This window comes from Quercus robur, chromosome 3 (genome assembly GCF_932294415.1).
Source record: "Quercus robur chromosome 3, dhQueRobu3.1, whole genome shotgun sequence".
In the NCBI taxonomy this organism is placed as follows: domain Eukaryota; kingdom Viridiplantae; phylum Streptophyta; class Magnoliopsida; order Fagales; family Fagaceae; genus Quercus; species Quercus robur.
In genome coordinates, this window is record NC_065536.1 from 4,228,239 (window position 1) to 4,247,173 (window position 18,935).

The 18,935-nt window shown below is 31.2% G+C and overlaps 2 protein-coding genes and 1 long non-coding RNA gene across 4 annotated transcripts; 2 read left to right on the plus strand and 1 right to left on the minus strand.

Annotated features, from left to right (window-relative positions):
- Positions 1 to 1,162: 1,162 nt before the first annotated feature.
- On the minus strand, positions 1,163 to 2,428 carry LOC126719110 (uncharacterized). The gene has a single exon (XM_050421698.1). It carries the CDS (start codon positions 2,426 to 2,428, stop codon positions 1,163 to 1,165), a length of 1,266 nt encoding a protein of 421 aa, XP_050277655.1.
- A 3,297-nt stretch (positions 2,429 to 5,725) lies between these two features.
- On the plus strand, positions 5,726 to 6,623 carry LOC126719111 (uncharacterized). Its single transcript, XM_050421699.1, has 2 exons — positions 5,726 to 6,323; positions 6,541 to 6,623. Exons 1-2 carry the CDS (start codon positions 5,726 to 5,728, stop codon positions 6,621 to 6,623), a joined length of 681 nt encoding a protein of 226 aa, XP_050277656.1.
- A 10,349-nt stretch (positions 6,624 to 16,972) lies between these two features.
- Positions 16,973 to 18,844, plus strand: LOC126716768 (uncharacterized). 2 transcript variants are annotated; one of them, XR_007652278.1, is made up of 3 exons: positions 16,973 to 17,115; positions 17,937 to 18,081; positions 18,517 to 18,844. It is a non-coding gene; the product is annotated as an uncharacterized LOC126716768 (long non-coding RNA). The 2 variants fall into 2 exon arrangements; XR_007652277.1 differs by lacking the exon at positions 17,937 to 18,081.
- Positions 18,845 to 18,935: the final 91 nt, after the last annotated feature.

An 18,935-nucleotide genomic window follows, 5' to 3' on the forward strand; every position in this document is an offset into this window, starting at 1 on the left:
AGAACCACTTGTCTATTACCTTCAATTAGGTACAATTGAGCTTGATAAGAAATGAAATCTAAACCAAAGTCCTTTACTTTTTTTTAACCTTTAACTCCTTCTTTGTTCACTTGGTGAACCACTTTCAATCCTTTTAGTACCACTCAAAGTAATATTAGGATTAGAGTCACCTTAATATATTTGAGTAGGTATCAAAGCATCCATGGAATCTTTACTGAATTTATCCTCAATAAACTCAACATCTCTTGATTTCGCCACTATATTAGAGCTTAAGTCTAATAATCTATATGCCTTTGAATTTTCAACATAACCTACAAACACACTTTTCATAGCTCTTAATCCTAATTTTGTTCTTTTAGGATCAATCACTCTATAAAAGGCTAAACACCCCTACACTTTGATATAATCAAGGTTTGGTTTCCTTCCATTTTATAACTCATATGAAGATACTTTAATTTTCTTGGAAGGTACTCTATTGTGCACATGACAGCTATAAGTAATACCTCTCCCCATAAATTAAATGGGAGCTCTGCACTTAAGATCATGGCATTTACCATGTCTACAAAAGTCCCTTTTTTTTTTTTTTTTTTTTTAGCCAAACCATTTTGTTGGGGTGTATAAGGGGCTAAACTTTAGTGTATTATACCATGTTCCTCACAAAATGTAGAAAAATAATTAGGAAAATATTCACCACCTCTATTGCTTTATAGGATCTTTATTTTCTTATCCTTTTAATTTTCTACTTCAGTTTTATAACGTTTGAACATGTCAAAGGATTCATCTTTATTTCTCATTAAATACACATATGTAAATCTAACGAAATCATCAATGAATGTAATAAAGTACCTTTTACCTCCTCTAGTTAATACACCATTCAATTCACATACATCAAAATGTACAAGTTCAAACATAATAGAATTTCTATCTGACTTAGAAAAATGTTTCTTTGTCATCTTTGCTTGAATACAAATCTCACATTTCTTTTCACCATCATGCTTATATGAAATCATACCATGCATTGACATAAACTTCAAGTATTTGAAATTTAAATGTCCTAATCTAGCATGCTACAAATATGAAGAATCAACAATATAAGCACAACCAGAAACTTCTTTATTAATAATACTTAGTTTTTATATGCCATCAGTAGCATATCCCTTTCCTACAAATTATCATTCTTGGACAAGATTAACTTGTTTGATTCAAGTACAGTTTTTACACCACTCTTACATAGCAAATTGGCAGACATAAGATTCTTCTTGATATCGGGTACATGAAAAACATTGGTCAAGATTATCATCTTGCTAGAACTCATCTTCACTTCAACGGTGCCCTTTCCAAGAACCTTTACTTTATTATGGTTGCCCATCAGTACTTGTTGTTCTATGGAAGACTCATCATAAGTTTTGTACTGCTCCTTGTTGTTGCACATATGCACTGTTGCACCCGAATCGAACCACCAATCAAAAGGATTTCCAATTACAGCCATATGAATTTCAATGATCATATCAATATGTATGCCACTTACCATAGCAACAATGTCCTCAATGACATTCGTTTCAATGACATTGCCTTCTTCATCCTTTTTCTTGTTCTTTAAGAGTTTACATTTGCGAATGTAATCGCCTTTCTTTCCACAATGGAAACATGCTCGATTCTTCTTGTCCTTGTTGGGATTCTTGGAGTTGTTCTTCTTGAAACCACTCCCACTTTTGTTTACTTTCAAGTGCTTATTGGTCTTACTCGAACTCCCACTTTGAACATTACTCACATTCACTTTAGAATCGGTGTTAGTTACATCTCTAACCCGACTTTCCTTTTCAATTCGAAGATGCTGTCCGAATTGTTCTAAAGTGAGATCTTTCGACATATGCAGAAGCTTCTTCCTAAAATTATTCCAACTTGGTGGGAGTTTCGCAATGATTGCACCCACTTGGAATGATTCATGAATATTGATTGACAAATCACGGAGTTTATTGACCAAAATCTGTAACTCATGCACTTGATCTAAAACTGAGACATTATCAAGCATTTTATAATCAAAATACTTTTGAATAATAAACTTATTCGTACCTACTTTCTCAGTTTTGTACTTTGCCTCCAAAGCAATCCAAATCTCCTTCGATGATTTCATTGATGTGTAGAGATCATAGAGACGATCTGAAAGAGTATTGAGAATGTGCCATTTGCATATCAATTCATCTTCCTCCTGTTTCTTTCTTTGTGCCTTAATCTCATCAGTATCTTCATTACTCGCAGTACGAAAAGGCATCAAATTCGGGTCCAAGACATAGAAATGTTTTAGTGCAGTAAGTAGGAATTTCATCTTGTCTTTCCATCGAGAGAAATAGGTTCCATCAAAACAATCTAATTTCACCAACTCATGATTCAACATCTTTAACGTTGAAACACCACTTGTTCCTTCCATTGTAGGAAATATTGTCTAAGATTGTTGGGGATATTACACAAAGTAATAATAGAAGAACAATATTAACATAAAAGACAAACATAAAATATATAACTTAGAGACACTATATCGTTTTCCTTAGACAATATTTGGCCCCCCACACTTTTGTTGCTAAAGGGTTATCACAAATTTGTCTCCAGGATATAACCAAGATGTTGGGTTCTACAAATAGCAATTTTGGAGAATGACCACAGGATTTCTTGTGTTTCTCTCAAGTGAACATAAGCCTCTATTTATACCTATAAGGTTATGTTTCATGAAAAGATACGTATGAAGAGTTAGTTATTTTTTCAAGTGAACATAAGTCTCTATTCATACCCATAGGGTTATGTTTCATGAAAAGGCACGTATGGAGAGTTAGTTATTTTTTTATAAAATGGTTAACAAAGATTGAAACCTCTTCAACCTTTCTGAATAATCACCAGAAAATTCTGCAGAAAATTCTAGAAAATTCCAGAAAATTTAGATTTTCGAATTTTCACTCAGAAAATTCCAGAACTTGAATTTTCAATTTATGAAACCATATTCTCCAAACTCAAATATCATTATTACAACCTATCCTTGTATATACCTATATATACAACATTTGTTGGGTTTGAGATGGACATGTGAAACTTGTAAGCTCCAGCTAGGGTAATAATTTCATAACCAACATGCCTTTGGTCAGATCTTGAGCATGTTCTTTTCCTTATAAAATATAGTAACATGTAACTAACCACCAAGCTCGGTGGTTAGTTACATATTATCCTATTTTATTGTGGTCTAGTGGTCTTGGGTGATGTACAAGATGTGCTGAGTGTGAGGTCCAAGGTTCGAGTCCAAATATGGACTCACTTGGGTTACTTCCCTCAGCCGCTCAAGGTTCATTAGTGTCCTTCGTTGGGCTGAGAAGTTATGACTCACTATAGTCCCCTGCACCCAAGCAAGGCCTTGAACCCAGCAAGTAGGGTGCTACTATGGTCACATTCAAATAGGATTGTCATGTTGTTTGCCCACCTACTTATTTTAGTTCATCAAAAAGGATAACATGTAACTAATTCATAATTTTGAGTTTTGACAGCTAGTTCATAGGTATTCAATTTTTTTGATCATTATCTATAAGATAAAGTTTAGCTACAAAAATAGTTGTAACTTAAGATTACAATCTTATTCAATATCATTAACATTACTACATATTTTAAAAATATAACCATTGGATTGCATGTTCTTTACGCTCTTAATACACATATCAAAATTTATGCCAATTGGATATTTACTATATAATTTATAAGATAACATTTTATGCATAATTTTAAACTACAAAAACTTGCATTTTAAATAATTTATTGATGACATAGAAATAATTTTTAATTTTTTAGAAATTTTACAAGCGTGGAAAATATAAGAAGAAAATGTAATCCAATTATAAATTTGTCAAAATGTATTACCTTCAATAAAAAGATATTGAATAATTTCGTAGTCTTAAATTACAGCCAATTTTGTAACTAACTTTATCATTATCTATACTTGTTCAAATCCATTATTCTATCTATTTTTGTTAAAATCATTATTGAAATTAGGCACAAGAGATGCATACACTCACTCAAGAACGGTTATTATTATTATTATTATTATTATTATCAAACTCCTTTTAGTATCAAATTATTCTCATTGGACTAATTTCCAATATTCCATTAATCATTTTAAAGGATAGTGTATGGAATAATGGAAGCATTCATAATGAGAATAATTTCCAATCCATTCAAGATGGGTTTTACCCCCACCTTGGATCCCAACTATTAAGTGCGAGTTTGGGCTTCTTTCCAATGAAATTTAGTCTTTTTCACAGGTGCGAGTTGGGGCCTCATTCTAATGATATTTATAATTTTACCATCATATAAATTTATAATCTTTTTCACAATTTTTGTGTGATGATCTTGTTCATCCAAAATAATCGGAATTTGGTAGCAATGAAGCATATGCTTTGCACGTGCCAAGTGAGTTTTGTGGCTTTTTTTTTTTTTTTTTTTTTTTTTTTAGAATCATGCCTAGTGTTTCTATGACATTTTTTTTCATGAGAATATTGTAAGTTTATTAAGAAGAAGATAAATTTATACATTTTGAGCCACATAGACACAATCATATTAAGATTTTCCTCTATTCAAATTACGTAACAGTCAAATCTCTAGGCATACTGAGCCAATATATTTCATTTGTTGGTGGATTTCCTTCCCTCTTCACATGTGAAATTTGCACAAATCTAAAATCTTGCAACCTCTAGCATATCACTGAGGTGATGTTGTAGATGGCAACTGGTGGGCTGTTTGAGCTGCTTCATCCAATGTCTTCCTCATTAGATTACAGCATTAGGCCCACCAAGTTTAGGGACATTAAAAAAAAAAAAAAAAAAAACAACAACAACAACAACAACAACAACAACTTAATAATAGACAAAAAGTCACCAAATCATCCATGAGAAGTCCACCATGTTCGCTTACTTAAATTGTGATTCCAAATCCACTCAACAGATCAAAGTATACAACTGTCTATGCCTATGTTGCTTAGCAGCTTGGATAATTTAATTGGGATGAAGCTTGAAAAATGAAAATTTTGAAACTATTATTAATTTTATTTTTAAATAAAACTTATAAATTGATGCAACAATGAATGCGATTAATAACACAAACATCATAAAATAAATCTTTTTATTGTTATTTATTGTACTTAATTTGTTAAAAAAATCGATACATTAGTAAGTAAGATGTATGTAGTAAAATTTATAATATTTCTAGCATTACCAAAATATATATATATATATATATATATTATTTTGTTAATAAAAATTAATCACACTCATTATCATATTTGTTTGTAATATATTTGAAAGTACAAAAAATACGAATCTTCACCATCACTGGACAGTCTGGACTGGAGATCAAGAATGATCATAAATCAATCAATTCACCTTTTCTAACATTGCAACTTTTGACTTTCCATTGCCCTTAGTTAATGAAGGCTCTCCATTTTCCAATGGGACTATGCTATATGTATTATAGGTTGGATTCATTTGATCACTCAACTCAATGCAAATAAATCCCACCAATTCACCTAGACTTTCTTATGCAATTAATTCCTAGAGAAATGCAACCCTGGACTCCGCATATAAATACCTATGACCGTGCAAGTGCTTTCGTTATGAGTTTTCTTTCTAGTGCAAGAAGCACTTGTTTGAATAAGTTCAACATGATAAACCACTTACCAGTGTCACTCCTGTCAAAAATGGGAAATTATGAAATTAAAATACATGGTGAAAAGGTTAAGATTGGTCTAGTCGACAATACTGCTATTGTTGGTGCTAAGATAGATGAGTTAAAATCTTTGTTACAAACTCAACAAAATCCTATTGTTGGATTGGACTTTAAGTTTGTAAAGACTAAAGAAAATTCATATAAAGGAAAGATTTTGGTACTGTGTGTTGGGACTTGTTGCTTGATAATCCAATTACACTGCTTGACCCTTTTTCCTAGAACCATTGCGCAGTTTGTGTCTGATGAGACTATTTGCTATCTGGGAACCGGAATGAGTGAGATAGTTCAAGAGCTCTACCGCCACAAATACTATTATCTAAGCGGTACAGGAGAGGTACCTGTAAATTGTAAAACAGGAGTTGCAATCGGCTATTTGGCTGCTAAAGTTCTGAAGAAAGCCAACATCGAGAAGTCTAATTTAGTATCTTTGGCAGAAGAGGTTGGAATGGATATAAAGGAGCCAATCAGCCGATGCCCTGATTGGAGTGCTATAGTGTTCTCAGAAGAAGAGATCAAGTATGCAGTATACAATGCCTATACTTCCTATGTTATTGGGAACAAGCTCTTGGGTATGCTCTAAGGTCTAAGACTCTTGGGCCATCTTGTCATGTCTATGGGTTTGACAGCTTTCTATGTTTTGTTAGTATGCACATTAGAGCTATGCTACATGTGATTTGTGTATTTCAAGCTATTTTAATGAAAATTTTCTGCTTGTGTTTGGTTTGTATTCCATGATATATAATAAATGTTTATTCTGCTTCAATCTTCTCTATTAAATCCTTGCAGATATTTTGACTCTACATGCAACAAACTTGCCCAAGCTTCTGTATACTATAAAGAAATCAAATTATGTAGAGGCGTACAATTGAATCATTGACAGCGGCAAGAATAATCTGTAATAGCAGAATGCAAAACTTATTCCTTATTGGAATTTTTCTAATCTCATCCTCTATGATTTCTCAAATCCATCATTTCAATCTATTTTTTTAAATCATTAATGGAATTTTTGGCACATGCATGCACATGCAGCTCTTTTTGTTTTTATCAAACTCCTTATGATATATATATATATATATATATATATATTATTATATAATTCCATAGTTACAATGAGAAAGGAGGGATTTGAATTATATATATTATAATTCCATATGATCATCTTATATATATATAAAAACTTTGGAACCATATTTTTTTTTATCATTTGTGTATCAAGACAACTCTAGTTCTAACTAGTGAAAAACAAGTAGTAAGTGTAATCATTAACAGTGGAGTTCTATTTAAATTTAAGTAAAAAAAAAAAAATTCTAAAGGCCACAAATCAATCACCATTCTAAGTTTCTTAGAATGCATGCATGCATGCAACTTTTGGCTTTCCATTGCCCTTAGTTATTGAAGGCTCTCTATTTTTTTCCGTTGGAAAAACGTTACTGTATATATATGGTCTGGATTCATTTGATCACACAGCGCTCTAGGAAGTTAAAGACGCAGGGGAGGGAAGTGCCGCTAGAGGTGAGACTAGGCCGACGGCTACCCTTTATGCTGACGGCAGAGATGGCTATGGGGTGAAGTTGGAGCAAGTCTGCAAGTGGAAGCAAACATACCGGAGATGGTCGGGTTTCTACTTCCATTTTGTGCCCTACCAAAATAGATGATGAGAGTATAGTTGAAGCCACATATCTTCTCATTAAGAGCTTTAAGAGGCAGCTTAGATTGCAACGCTACTCCTTGTTGCAATCTAAAGGAAGAAGTCATATGAGGATGAGAATGTGGCGGTAAAAGAGTTGTTGGATATCATCACTTGCACATAGATCACTACTGGTAATTATGAACAAGTTGATCTTTATGAACGTTGTAAATATGAGTGTGGAAATTGTTGTCCCTTGAAAAAAATAATAATAAAACAAAAATTGAAACAAATTAAAGTATAAAGGACAAGGATTTCTTGCAAACATGATTATAGGAGTTATTGCATAAAATGACAGGTGACAAAAGACTAAAGTGACACAAATCCATAAATCATATGCAAGTCACATAACTTGTTTGGGGTTTAATTCTCCATTAACTCGACTTAACGTTTCTCTCTATCCCTCTCCCCTCTATGTGTCAAACAGCTTAGGAAAAGTCAAAATCAAAATCATCCTCTTCTCTCTTCAAAATCCATTAGATATTTCTCTATCCTCCTCCTCCCCTTCTTTTCATTAGAAAGACAGAAATCCTAGCCACATGAACCAGTGGCAGGGCCAGGAATATATTTTGAAGGGACCACATAAAAAATGATTAAACAACATTTTTTTTATTTTCTGACAATCAACAATAGTCTAACAATTTTTATACAGCCACACTTTTGTTACAATTTTTTTTTTTTTTTTTTTTTGGCTACAATTTGATGATATGTGAGACTACTTTTCATTGACCATTACTTGTACATGAATTTACAATTTTTTCTTTACCATTCACAATTATATATATCAAGATTGTGGTAAGAGTATGATACAAAAATTGTGTCTATAAACTTTTTCATAGTCTAAAGAAAAATTTTAAATACAATCCAACACTCATTTGCATTAAATAATATAATCATATAACCAATCATATATATTTTTTTCAAATTAATAAAATATATTTTGTTCATATGTTATATAATATATATTTATCAATTTAATAAAAAGTTAAAGAAAAGGCACTATAATCACTAGGTCTTGTAGCCTAGTGGGACCCGAATCTCCTTGTAGCCGTTAGCTCGGGGTCCTATCCCCCGCAATAAACAATTATCTTAAAATAATAATAATAAAAATAAAAAAAAGGGCACTATAGTTGAGTTTTTTAACCATACACGTGTGTTGACTCTTTCGAAAGTGTAGCAAATGGTACAAGATTTTTTACTAGAAATGTGTGGTCACCGGCCTCTTGGAAAGTGGAGCAAATCGAACAATAATTTTTTATTAGAATTAAATCTGTCTTTCTGTGGAGGACCTTACTTTAAAAACCAAGTCAACCGGACTAAGAGGGAGAGAGAAAAAAATTTTGAGAAAAATTAAGGAAAAACTCACACTGGGGAGGAGAGACAGAGTTTGAGGAAGGCCAAAGGAGTCTCATCCGTGGTATAGGTGGTCTCATTTTTCGAAGGTGAATGAGAAGCGAGCACGGACACAGGAAAGAGAGATTTTTTTTTTTTTAAATGAGGAATGAGCTAAAATATTTTAAAACTATTTTTCTTTTGATGAAAAGATTGCTAGAAACCATCTTTCTTTTTCCTTGTATTTTATGAGAGAATTGTTAAATAAATTAACATAAATTTTAAACTGGAGGATTGGAGGGCTAGAAGTGTATATGCTTAACACTGTGTATGGTTGGGGTGAATTTAGGGGGATGGAAAACATAGAGCGGAAAATTGGGTGGAAAACAGTGTTTTCCACTATTTGGGAAAGAAAGGAAAATAGGAAGAGAGAAAAACCCGGGAGAAAATTTTCTCTCCCGAGCCCACAAATTTCGTCCTCCCAAATCGGGAGGAAAAGCTTGAGTAGAAAATTGTCTCACAGCACTTTTACTATAATACCCTGTTCTGGAGTCAAGTAAAAAAAAAAAATAGAGACAGAGCACTGGAGAAAAAAAAAACAGAGAATGAGCATTCTCTGCGCCTGGAACGTTCTTGAAGAAAAAGAAAAGAATGAGGAAGAAAAAGAAAAGAATGATAAGGACAACGTGTGTGGAGGAGAAAAAGAAGAAAAAAAAAACAGAGATAGAGCGCTGGAGAAAAAAAAAAAAAACAGAGAATGAGCATTCTCTGCGCCTGGAACGTTCTTAAAGAGAAAGAAAGAATGAGGAAGAAAAAGAAAAGAATGATAAGAACAACGTGTGTGGAGGAGAAAAAGAAGAAAAAAAAAATGTATGGCTGAGAAAGGAGATATAACGTAATGAATAAAAAATCCTAATTTATAAATATTACCGCAATATTTTCATAATAAATTTTAAGTAATAGATTGTTATTAGTTAATATTAGTGAGTAAAAAAATAATTTCAGTGGTGGGTTCAAATTAGAATTAGTAATAACTTTCCACATAAATTTTGTTGTGAAAATATTGCGAAAAATGTTTTAAACGTAACACTTCTCATTGAAAAATATAATTGTTGGTAAATTTTATATTATTTAATGAGTGCAAATAAATCTATTTCCTACCTATTATGTAATAAGGGTATAATAGTCAATTAATATAAACTACATTTTCTATCCTCTCATTTTTCTTTTCAACCAAATAAAAGAGTTATTCACTCTCTCACTTTTCCACCCCTACAACCAAAACACACACGAGAGAAAACTAAATATTTTCTATCCTCCCACTTTTCCATCCTCCCACTAATTTTTCATCCTCCAACCTTTTCACTCCTCCAACCAAATATACCCTAAAAGAATTTACAATTTTTAGGATATTTCATGTATAAGTTTATATTTCAATTTTTCAAAAAAAGAAAAATGGGGGGGGGGGGGGGGAGGCCTCCTCCTCGCCCCCACCTCCGTCACTGTGTGCATTGCACGGTTAAATACTAGTCTACTATGATTCTCAAAAAAAAAAAAAAAAAATACTAGTCTACTACTAAGATGGTATATACATAAAAATAGAAGCTTTTCCCTACAATTAAAATGGTGCTACCATGTAGGAAAATTGCTCATTTAAAATTCTGCCACTTGTAAGTTAAAAAGCGATAAATTATGTTGTTTGGCAATGTTACAACACCGTTTAAAAGCCTCTTATTATTATTATTATTATTATTATTATTATTTATACATATAAAAGAAGAGACCTCATTTTGAAGAGTATGAGGTTGTGCCATGTGACGCATTCCTTGAAATTTTCTTTATTTAGTTTTCTACCTCAACAAAGTTTGCATCTATATTAAAGTATTAGTTCATTGAATTAGCCAATAGAGTAAATACATATATTAATTATCTATTTTTGTGCATTAATTATTTATAATAAATGAATTTATATGATTATTTTTATAAACTCTTTATAGAAAGTAATTTTTAGTTAGAATAATAATAATAAATTTGAAATATGACATTCTTACTCATTTTTAGTTGCTTTGACAAAAATTGTCACAAAAGCTATAAAAAAAATTAAATATTTGTGAATTCACTAAAATTAATCTTAATCCTCTAAATTCTCTAACTTATTTGTGTGTGTGTGTGTGTGCGTGTGTGTGTGTATGTGTGCACACGCGTGTATGTGTGTGTATAGAACTACCATTGCAGAATGTATTCTATGTGTGCGTTTATTTTTTTCTATTAATTATTTTAAGCATAATAAAATTTTAATATCATTTTTCTAAGATTTATATGAGAAACAATTGGTTTTTTTCTGTGAGAAACAATTGATTTGAAATATGGCATTTTTACTCAAATTTAGTTGTTTTTGCAACAATTGAAACCATGTCCAACAAAAAGGGGAAAAACTTTAGTAACACAAAATCAAGAATGTAGAAATAATAATAATAATAATAATAATAATAATAATAATTGAAGGATATATGCATTTTTTAGTAGGCATGAAACATGCCTATCTATATTAGCTACTATATCATGCAATTTTTTTATTTGTAAGCACATATATATAGTATGATCAAATCATTATACAACTCTTAGTGTATTTCTATTTTGTCAATATATAAAATAACTAAAGATTACAATTTTTTACAATGAAATTTATTGAAATATCTTATTTATACATCGATAGTTAGGGGTGGAGATCTGAATCCTGTATGTTTCTATTGGAAATTAAGGTGTCAATCAATTAAGTTACAAGATTTTTGGTAAAATTTATTGAAATATTGTAGAAAACTAATAATAAATTGCACCACACATCGTGCAGGAACTCAACTAGTAATACTATTATGGCCAAAGCTCACTGCCATAATAGTATTACTAGTTGAGTTATAGAGAGGAATAAGGAACCGACCCTGAAACTTTCTAAGATATTTGAGATGTTCATTATGCTCACTGCCCAAACAACCGCTGCTCTTATTGGTTTCCACCTAACCACCCCATCTTCCTTAAGGTTTTGTTGGTTGTTGTGTTGGTTGTTCAATTGGTGGCTTACCTTTGTGGCTTGACTAGAATGTTGCTACAACGTCGGAATCCAGGCGCTACTCAAGTTTTTGCACACATTGGATTTGCATTTACTACCTTGGGCTACATACTGATGGTAGCCATGTTTGTGCATTGGTATCTTGTTCTGATTACCGTACTCATTTTTGGTTTTGTCTGGATTATCTTCTTTCAGCATGTTTGGTACCCACTCTTCATCAATGCACGCTTTTGGTTGGTCAACAATTGCCTGTTACCACGGTGATTAACCCAAACCTATTGCTAAACATTTGTACATATTATTGCTTATTTTCATTTGCAAAAAAAAAAAAAAAAAAAAAAAAAACATACAAACACCGCAGTCCCCTTTCAAGCAAAAGTAGAGGCCATCAAATGGTAAATCCAATTGCTTTATTTGATTGCATTCATTGGGGCATTGGGCTTTTAATTGTATGTAGTTATTGCTGCGGAGTTGTTGAAAAGAAGAAAAAAAAATATGGGGCTGTGAATTTGTATTCAAATTAAAGGTGTGCGTAAACCTTAGAATGTGTTCAAAGAAAAGTTAGCTCAATTTTGAATTGTTTTTCAGTTTATATACAGTTTACTTAATTGGTAATTGCGTTTATAGATTTTCGCGTAAACTATATACCGAATTTCAAATTTCACATAGCAATATAGCGTAGCAGAATGTTTCTCATGTTACCTATTTAAAATTAAAATGGTGTCTTCAGCCTAAAAAAAATTAAAATTGGTGTGGGAAATGCTTTGTGACAAGAAGGACTTTAGGAGACTTTAACATTATAACTCACTTCGGTCTATCTTGGTCTACTTCGGTCCATTTGGTCCATTACGGTTCAATTCAGTCCATTAAGATCCACTTCCGTCCATTCAGTACCTTATGGTATACTTTGGTCCATTATGGTTTATTCGGTCCACGTTGGTCCAATTCAATTCATTATGATCCACTTTGGTCCATTTCTCTCCACGTCGGTCCATATTGGTCCACTTCACTCCATTACAGTCCAACTCGGTCCATTTGGAACACTTCAATTCATTCAGTAAACTTCAGTCCACTTCGGTTCACCTTGGTCCATTCGATCCACTTTGATCTATTAGGTCTACTTCGGTTCATTTCAATCAATTGTGAGTTTTAAATAAAGTCAATTTTATGAGTTTCTAAATCTATGATGTGGTCAATCTTGTCCAAAAAAAAAAACTTGTCATGTCTAGAATGAAGAGGATTATTTTTCAATTCATTACCCTTTTTTTTTGCCTACCACATAATGGAGTATAATTCAATAGTTACAATGGAGTCTTGATATTTTAAAGATATCTCAATTGAAACACCAAGAAGTATTTGTTGAGAAATAAGACTATTCGCAATGTAATCAAAATTTATCATTTTAATAAATTATAAATAAACAAAAATTGTGTATTTTTTCTTAAAAATATTAAAAGTTAATAGTACTATTAAAAAAAAGTATTATCAATTATATTACAAAGAGCTTGTAAGAAGATCTAGTATGCAATTATTATGGGCTTAATTAAGAGAAAGAAAAATAAGTAAATGATTGGAACAAAATTATCATTTGCTTAAGAAAATGGATGGGAATGGTTGCTCACCTAACTATCGCACATATAACAGTTTGTGATTTCAATGGTTATTGATGTCTATATCTACATTTACAGAATTGATTTATGAAGATGGAATCTGGGTATTGGTTATTTACATTCACGTATGTAAGGAGATCATGGCATGTCAGGCTTTCTGATGCTAGATATCAAATTTGTTGTGATCGGGCTGCATTGCTCTTTGAATCTATTAGGAGATGAAAGTTCTTTACTAGTAATAGGAAAGATCATATCAAATGTTCAAAATATGCTAAAGAGTAATATGAACTAATGTCACAAAAACATTAATAAGTTTTTATTGAATTAAAGTAATAGGAAATTAAGAGGATTTTTAAAAAAAAAAAAAAAATCTAAAGAGGATAAAGAAATAGAGCATGTCATAAAAATCAGTTGAAGTAATGAATTCATCATATAAAAAAATACTAAAATATGTTGTTATTAGGATTTGAACTCTAATGCTAACTCATTAAATGAGACAGATTCATTAAATTAAATACGTGTTTTCTTTGACTTTTTTTTTTTTTTTTTTGAGAAACATGTTTTCTTTGACTTTTGGAAACTAAGAACTGAAACCGTCTTTTGAATGTTTTCAATTTCCTTCACAAATTGAGTTTTGAGAACAGTTTTTGTTTTCTGATCATTTTGAGTTGCCAAACAAGTTTTTTAGTTTCAAAAATATAAAATTGTTTTTTAAAACAAAAAATAAGAGGAAAAAACAGTTGCCAAACATACCCTAAGTTTTTCACTTGGGCCTACAATTTTTTTTTAAACTTGAAATTGAAGAGAAAAGAGGTGAGAAAATGAGATTGTGAAGAAAAATACACAACTATCTCTATTTTTCATTTTCTACTTTTAATAATAAGGATATAATAATAATTTACACGCATGATTTTCTCTCTACCAAGTACCAAGCACACATGATGAAAAACACACGTACTTTGATTTTCTATCATCCTAATTTTAAATTCTCTCAGCTGTTCCTATCCTTCCACTTTTTTAACTACTTTATATTGATTTACTAGTTAGTTTGGTTTAGTAGGAGTTCCAAATGTACTAGCTGGTTCTTGCAATAAAGAAAGCAATTAACTAATGAATGGATTTTCCTCATGTGAAGGCACCAACTCATGCTTCTCCAGGAAAGCCACCCACTTATGCACCATCGTTCTCACTGATGAAAAAAGGGGGTACAAATCATATATGCCTTTCTTGTTAGAATAATGGTTATTGGTTGAATGCAACAATTCCTCTTAGTTTAAATTTTAACAAGAAGTGATTATTTATCATAGTAAAAATAATGTATTTTAAGCTCAAATTCTATAATTTAAACTTTTGGGACAAGCAATAATTTATCATTTCCTGATTATACAAAAACTGAACATAATACTTTTGAGATATATATATATATATATTTCAGTGCGCGGTGTTCTTCTGCTAACCATGTTTTTGTTGATTTGGTGGACAGAATGCAGGCGCATATGTAATGTGAAATGCAGCAATGTTCATGGGTACGTATAAAGAGTGCTATAATGTATGCAACGAATGTTGTTTCGCCTGCGACTGTGTTCCAGGTGCCTCAACAGGAACCTATGTTAACAGGATGGACATTGTAATATGTACCAGTGCATCAATAAGAGGGTGGAGCTACATGTTAGGGTGGCCCCCCCAAAAATTTTGAATATTTTTTTTCTATATAGAAATATTTAATATTTTAATAATTAGCCCTCAAAAATGGGACTTGGCCCCCCCAACTATTTGAGTTAGTCCAATAATGTTCTTAAAAAAAATTGTCCAATTTGTCTAGTAGTTATAGAAAACGTATTGTTTCTCAAATTCATTTTTTATGGTAAAATATATTTTCGTATTTTTTAAAGTATTGGATTATTTATGTCTTTGAACACTTCATTAATTCAATTGAATTTTTTTTACTCACAACGGTAGGCAATTTGGTAACTTATATTGAAAATGAAAATTATAAGAATTTCACTATGGAAGATGGTGAAAAATTAATTTAATTCTATGAAACATTTAATTTTAAGGATTCATTATGAAATATACTAATTTTTTGTGTGTGTATAGATACATGTGTTTGTGTATGTGTATAAAAATTTGTATAGACTAATAAATTAGCAACACAAATCGATCCCCCTAAACAAAAATTTTTGGCTCCGCCCTTGAATTTATAAGACGAAAACAAAATACGACGTAATCGTATGTTGTTACACTATACCTTAAAATTAACAGCCTATTAGCCTATATCACTTGCTGGTAACATTAAAGTCTGTAATTAGGACACAATGGTGTGAAAATAATCTGAGTGTTCTATTATTTTTTTTTTTTAATACAGTAAAATTAAGCCAAGATACTAATGTGTTTCTCTCTTTAGTGTTAACGGGACAAAAGTTGATTTCATGTCTCTTATTTGACAATAATAGCCTTTAGCAATTGAGCAAGCTATAGAAATACATTCTCAATATTCATGAATTTCCCTTTTACTCAAAACTAGTCTATAATCCGTGCATACGCACGGTACAATTAAAAAAAATTACAATTACACACGTATATAGATTCAAATTATACTCTCTCTCTCTTTTATTTTTATATTTTAATTTCTTTTGGATATACACATGAGTTTACTCTTTTTTTTTTTCTTTTTTTATTGATTTTTTGATGATTTGTTTATATTAAACCTTTCGTCTTTTGCACCACATTAACTCATCTAGAACAAAAAAATTTAAAAAAAAAAAACTTAAATAGAACACGTGGTGCAAAATTAGACAACAATTGGATTGTTTATGAACAATTTGAGCTTGGCTTGAGAAAATATTATTTTATTTTGTTTGTTTAGTAAAGAAACCAAGTTTAGGCTTGAATTTTAAACAAGTAAAGCTTGCAAGTATTAATGTGTTCATAAATAAGCTTGTGAACAAGTAAAGCTTGTGTTCGAAAATATTATTTTATTTTGTTTGTTTAGCAAAGAAACCAAGTTTAGGCTCAAATTTCAAACAAGTAAAGCTTGCAAGTATTAATGTGTTCGTAAATAAGCTTGTGCACAAGAGACTCGATTTGAGTATATATAATATTTTATGTTTTATAGTTGTACTTGTGTAAAGAAAAAAATACTTATATAGATTTGTGATTAGTCTGTGTTTAATTTATTGATAATATTAAATTTTTTTTTTGAGTAATATATTCGTTTTAACAATCCAAGGTTGAAGAATGTATATATTTTTTTATAAATTCATAAAAAAAAAATCATTTTATGTAATTAACTCAAAAATATAATTTCACTTATAATTTACTAGTAATTAATTATTAGTATAAATTTGTAAAAGGGGGGTCGTTCTACCATACCCACCTATTTTTTGTGTGGGTACAGTACCCACCCATTAATCTAACCATTTATTTCACTTGTTTTCATCCTGGCTGTTTATGTGATTTTAATGAATTACCAGTTACCAGTCAAGTAGGTAACATATAAAATCAAACACGAGAAGAAAAAAAAAAAAACAAACGTTTCTTTTTCCTTTTTTCTCTCTCACCTCACCGTCTCGCATGCTCTCTCTACTGCTCTACTGCGTTCTTTTAATTTTGCTCCTCCTCATCGTTCTTGGCCGATCTTCACCTCATCTTCATACAAATCTCAGGTAACCATTCTTCATACATTTTCCCTGAATTTATCATCAAGATTTGGGTTTTTGAATGATGGATTTAATTAATGATTTATTTCAATTGAATGTGTGAGTATGATAGGTTTTTTCTTCATCCCTTCTCCCTTTTCCCTGAATTTATCATCAAGATTTGGGCCTATTTAATTGGGTTTTTTTTTTTTTTTTTTTTCTCTCTCTCTCTCTAAGAATTTTGGAGCAGTAATGTTGTGAAATCTGAATTGAAATTTCGTAATAGGCAGATTCAAATTGCATATCAAGCCACTTGCTTCGATTTTTCCCCCAATGGAAACCCCATGTGAAAATTTCCCATTGAAGAATCCCTCAGCAAGTTTGTAATGCGAAACTTTAATTTTTACGTATTTGTTTAATATATAGAAAATTTGATTTCATGACATAAATCTTTGCACTCATTCTGGTTTTTCATTTATGATTGCTAGTGTATCTTTCTTTTTGTCAATGGCTTTGAAGTTCTAAAATGCGTAAATTAGTTAGTATGGTGCGTAGAGGTGGAGGATCCCAGTATATGTCATTCAATGATAAATTGACACACATAGCAGTTGGATCTCCTTCAGAGATGTAACAAGTCCTTGACTCTTTTAAGCAAAAAGATTATTTGTAAAAAAAATTTGGTTCTTTCTTTAAGCAATTTTTAAGATCCCTTGCTAGTATGGTGACTCATGACATTAATGTGATATTCCTTTTATTTGCATTGGCTCTCTGTTATGCTTGCTGAGTTAGGGAATATCTTCCCTTATTTGTATTAGCTTCATCTCTCACTTGCTTTTGTAATTTCTTAGTGAGAAAAAGGAGGTAAGGAGCCTTGCAGCTTTGGGTGTTATTTATGTAGTTAAACGCACATGGCGCTAGAAGATTGAGATTGCAAAAAGCAAGAGATCCATGTTCTACTGGGATACATAGCCTATGATCTACTTCTTCCAAAAGGTTTGCTTATTTCTATATTAAAAGTCCTAGTTTGTGTGTGTTTTAAATTTCACATCCTAGTTCAAGCCGGACTTATATCGTTATGTGGGCTGTTATTATTTCTTTCATTTGTGTGTATCTAGTTAAAGTTGGCGTTATAAATTATCAAATAAGATTCTACAGATTGGTTTGAACACTAGAAGCAATTATGGATATGTTGTAAGATTTTAGAAGAAAAAGTATTTGTTGGCTTTGAGAACTTGATTGCTCTTTTTACACTTACTAGCGTGCATTTTTTGGGTTTTGCTAATTGTTTCTGATTCTCAATATATATTTTTTTTGGTTGAATATATTTTTTATCATGTTCTTTCATTTTTTTGGTATGTAGTAATGAATTTGAGACAGGTATTAAATATTCAAATGTGTTTAACTGTTAGCTATGATCTCTTCTCTCAGAGGGCTGAAATTGTTCAATGGGTAATTTAAGGAGGAGGAAAGGTAGTGGATCATCCTGTGAAACAAAATATGCACTTTACATTTTCTACACATGTAGATGGACAATGAAGCCAGTCATCAACCAAAGCTGGAAGGTTTAAGGACAAGGTGGACGCCATCCATCGACAAGATATTTGCAGACTTAGTTATTAAGTATATACAACTTTTGAAAGAGCAAATTAGTTTTAGTTGTTGAGAAAATGTAGCTACAGTGTATGGATTCTAATGTGATATTATAGAGTTTTTAGCCCAAACAAAGTTATTAGCAAAACTTGATTCTATGGTGAAACTTAATTCATTCATGCTTGGACTTCATTTGTATGTTAAAAGTTAAAACTATGACATTTTTTGTTGAAATATTAACTTCAAATTTAACTATT